General features: G+C 28.3%; 1 protein-coding gene across 1 annotated transcript; it reads right to left on the bottom strand.

Annotated features, from left to right (window-relative positions):
• Nucleotides 1-628: 628 nt before the first annotated feature.
• On the bottom strand, nucleotides 629-1,592 carry LOC128702793 (glycine-rich protein-like). Its single transcript, XM_053797224.2, has 2 exons — nucleotides 1,461-1,592; nucleotides 629-1,031 (listed from the first exon to the last, which is right to left on the bottom strand). The coding sequence occupies exons 1-2, from the start codon at nucleotides 1,470-1,472 to the stop codon at nucleotides 723-725; spliced, it is 321 nt and encodes a 106-aa protein (XP_053653199.2). The 5' UTR covers nucleotides 1,473-1,592; the 3' UTR covers nucleotides 629-722.
• Between the last annotated feature and the right edge of the window lie 2,668 nt (nucleotides 1,593-4,260).

The raw sequence follows: 4,260 nt of genomic DNA, 5'->3' as shown, positions 1-4,260 counted from the left end.
CACATATATATATATATATATATATATATATATATATATATATATATATATATATATACATATATATATATATATATATATATATATATATATATATATATATATATATATATATATATATATATATATACATATATATATATATATATATATATATATATATATATATATATATATATATATATATATATATATATATATATATATATATATATACATATATATATATGTGTATATAAATATATATATATATATATATATATATATATATATATATATATATATATATATATATATATTATATATATATATATATATATATATATATATATATATATATATATATATATATATATATATATATATATATATATATATGTATGTATGTATGTATGTATTTTCAATGTTTATTGGGTAGATATTAATTATGGAAAGGATCCAGTACACAAGTCTCAACCAGCCCTCAACATGAGAGAGCATACGTCATCGCTGCTATTTCAGAGCCAACTTATTTATCAGAGATATCATAAACCCAAATATGGTCTAGTGTGATGCTTTTTGAAAGAACACAAAAATCTAATATTTTCTTTTTTTTTATTAATATTGAAAGGAAAAAAATATATCACAGTGTAAGACTTTAATTGATGTATTTTTAATAGATGTGTTTCTAATTTGACAAATTTACAGGAAAAAGGGTTATGTCAGTTGGCAGAATCTAGTGTTTAGCCGTAGACTGGATAACCTCCATAGCCTCCATATCCTCGCCCAAATCCTAAGCCACCGAAACCAAGGCCTCTCAGATACCCAGGTTCAGCTTCTGGCTCGGCGCTCCTCTTTCCTCTCAGTCCGTATCCACCATATCTTCTGCCGAAACCTCCGAAACCTCCGAAACCTCCGAGTCCCCCTAAGCCTCCCAAACCTCCGAGTCCTCCTAAGCCTCCGTGTCCTAGCAGGTAACCAGGCTCAGGATCAGGAGAAGGGAGAGCGCTTGTAGCCACCAAATAGAAGGCAGCCAGAGCAGCAACAAAAACCTGTTGGAGCAAATTAATAGTGTTACCAATTTTCCATATTTTAGCATAGGTCACAAAAAAAAAAAAATTCACTAACATTGGAAATACCAGTATAGAACTTTCGAGCTTAATAGCGATAATAATGCAGATAAAGTGAAATAGGAATTTTTGTCTTATATAGTGAATCATTTGAAGCCTCACTCAGTACCAGTGGAAAAGAACAGACATTCATTGAGAGATATCTAACTGCCTTGGAAACTAATATTTAAGAAACAATAATGTTTTGAATTTTGTAGTGATATATTAATAGTGGCAAAACACAAAATATCTCAGCTGATATGAAGATAGAAAAAGGTTAAGTTCTTATGGCACCAAAACTTATACATTAGTATTATTATTATGAAATATTTTAAATATATGAAACTATCAGAACAAGATTGCTAAACTTACAAAAGACTTCATAATTCTGCTTTATCTGTGTTGACTGTGGTAGGCAGGAAGCAGTGTGTCCTTTTATACAGCTCAGATGATAGCCCCGCCCACAAGTTATCAAGGTTACTACGTCTTGTCGGACGTTTAGAATACTGTTTTCGATTTGTAAATTATTTCAAGTTTTTTTTATTCATAAATTCAGTCTCAGTCTCCCTCTATCTTTATATCTTTTTGTTTCTCTTTTTCTGTCTCCATCCCCTTCCATCTCTGTCTTTCTCTTTCTCGTTCTTTCTTCCAGTGACTCTTTTACTATGCTTGTGTGTGTTTGTCGTGGCGTATAAGTAAAATTGGTCAATTAGCAAGAACTCTCTTAAAATTAAGTCCTATCTAAAATTTTCTGTTGTATGTTTGACGATATATTTTTTATTTGTTATTGCAAAATTTCATAATTTTTTTCCAAAGGATCTTTAAACATATAAATATATGTAGATATATATATATGTCGTGCCGAATAGGCAGAATTTGCGATCTTCGCTTAAATAGCAACGCTCATCTTGCCATATAGGATAAGTGAAAATTTGTGTATGCAATAATTTCGCCAAAATCAATCTAAAAATAACGAAAAAAATATATTTCACCGTGTTTGTTTAGTATTAAATTATCGTGAAAAAATCTAAAATATATTTAGTTGGGTTAGGCTAAAATAAATTGCTCTTCTTATAATAAGGTTAGGTAAGTTTTCAAAGATTCTTTTAGTGAAAAATTAAAAATTTTTACATTAACATTAATGAAAAAAATATATCTTCAAATATATAAGAGAATATTTCAGAGAGGACTAAATTTTAAACGAGTTCTTGCTAATTGACCAGTTTTACATATTCGGCACGACATATATATATATATATATATATATATATATATATATATATATATATATATATATATATATATATATATATATATATATATATATATATATGTATATATACATATATATATATATATATATATATATATATATATATATATATATATATATATATATATATATACATAATCGTGTCAACAAAAATTCACAACCCAGACCTTCCCTCAGAAACTCAAATGAAGTGCTGTGCTTTCTCTCACCGCCTCCCTGCCACAATTTACAATTTAATACATTTAAAATTATTTGCAAAGCCGGGAGATGCTTCTAGACATGACAGAACTGGTGCAGACACGTTTCACTTAAGATTTCTGGAGCCCGGTTTAAATGCCTACGTTACTACGTCTTCTAGGACGTTTAGAACACTGTTCTCGATTCGTAAATAATTTCAAGTTTTTTTTATTCATAAATTCAGTCTCTGTCTCCCTCTATCTTTATATCTTTCTGTTTCTCTTTTTCTGTCTCCATCCCTTTCCATGTCTGTCTTTTTCTCTTTCTCTGTCTTTCTTCCAGTAACTCTTTTACTATGTTTGTGTATGTTTGTCGTGCCGAATAGGTACAATTGGTTAATTAGCAAGAACTCTCTTAAAATTAAGCCCTATCTAAAATTTTCTGTTATACGTTTGATGATATATTTTTTATTTGTTATTGCAAAATTTAATAATTTTGTACCAAAGGATCCTTAAAAAATTTACCTAATCTTATATGTATATGTATATATATATATACATATATATATATATATATATATATATATATATATATATATATATATATATATATATATATATATATATATATATATATATATATATATATATATATATATATATATATATATATATATATATATATATATATGCAAAACAACCACTCTGAAAGAATAGAGAAATTCCAAGCGCTTTCGTGACTACTCACATTATCAATATATCAATATGTATCAATATATATATAAACATATATACATATATATATATATATATATATATATATATATATATATATGTAAATATATATAAATATATATATATATATATATATATATATATATATATATATATATATATATATATATATATATATATATGTATATTTATATATATATACATATATATATATGTTCATATATGTTTATATATAAATACATAAATATATATGTATACATAATCGTGTCAACAAAAACCCACAACCCAGACCTTCCCTCAGAAACTCAAATGCAGTGCTGTGCTTTCTCTCACCGCCTCCCTGCCACAATTCACAATTTAATACATGTAAAATTATGTGCAAAGCCGGGTGATGCTTCTAGGCACGACAGAACTGGTGCAGACATGTTTCACTAAAGATTTCTGGAGCCCGGATTAAATGCGTAGTTATTGTGGCGATGGCAGATGGTGCTGACGTTTATCGTCGTGCTGGAGTAAACAACAGCTGATCCCTTACCCACACCTGCTATTCATGGAAAAGAAACCTACTCATCACGTCGCTGTTTCTCAAACGCTGTAGAGACCTAATAATGGTATTATTATGATTTATACATACGTTAAGTCAGTCTTGGTAGCAGTGTCGTCTCAGTAATAGTGTATGGTGTGTGCACTTGCCCGCTCACCACACGTAAATATTTCTCTAACTACACAGGTGTTCGGATAACAGTTGTCATACATGGTAACGTGTGTGACTGAGTTTGAGTACAGGTCTAACTACGTATAACGGCACAAACATACATAGTAACGTGTGAATTACCTAGGATAATCCAAAGAAGTCAGGCAAAGTGACTTATTTCATTGTCATTGCAGCATAGCTAATTAGCAGTGTTTTTATTAAGCCCTCAAAAATTACCCTCACAAATATGTGTTAACTTCTGTTCTCTTCTATTACTATACAGGGGAAAGTTCA

Source organism: Cherax quadricarinatus, chromosome 79, assembly GCF_038502225.1.
Source record: "Cherax quadricarinatus isolate ZL_2023a chromosome 79, ASM3850222v1, whole genome shotgun sequence".
NCBI lineage: Eukaryota > Metazoa > Arthropoda > Malacostraca > Decapoda > Parastacidae > Cherax > Cherax quadricarinatus.
This window is presented reverse-complemented; position numbering and strand designations above follow the sequence as displayed.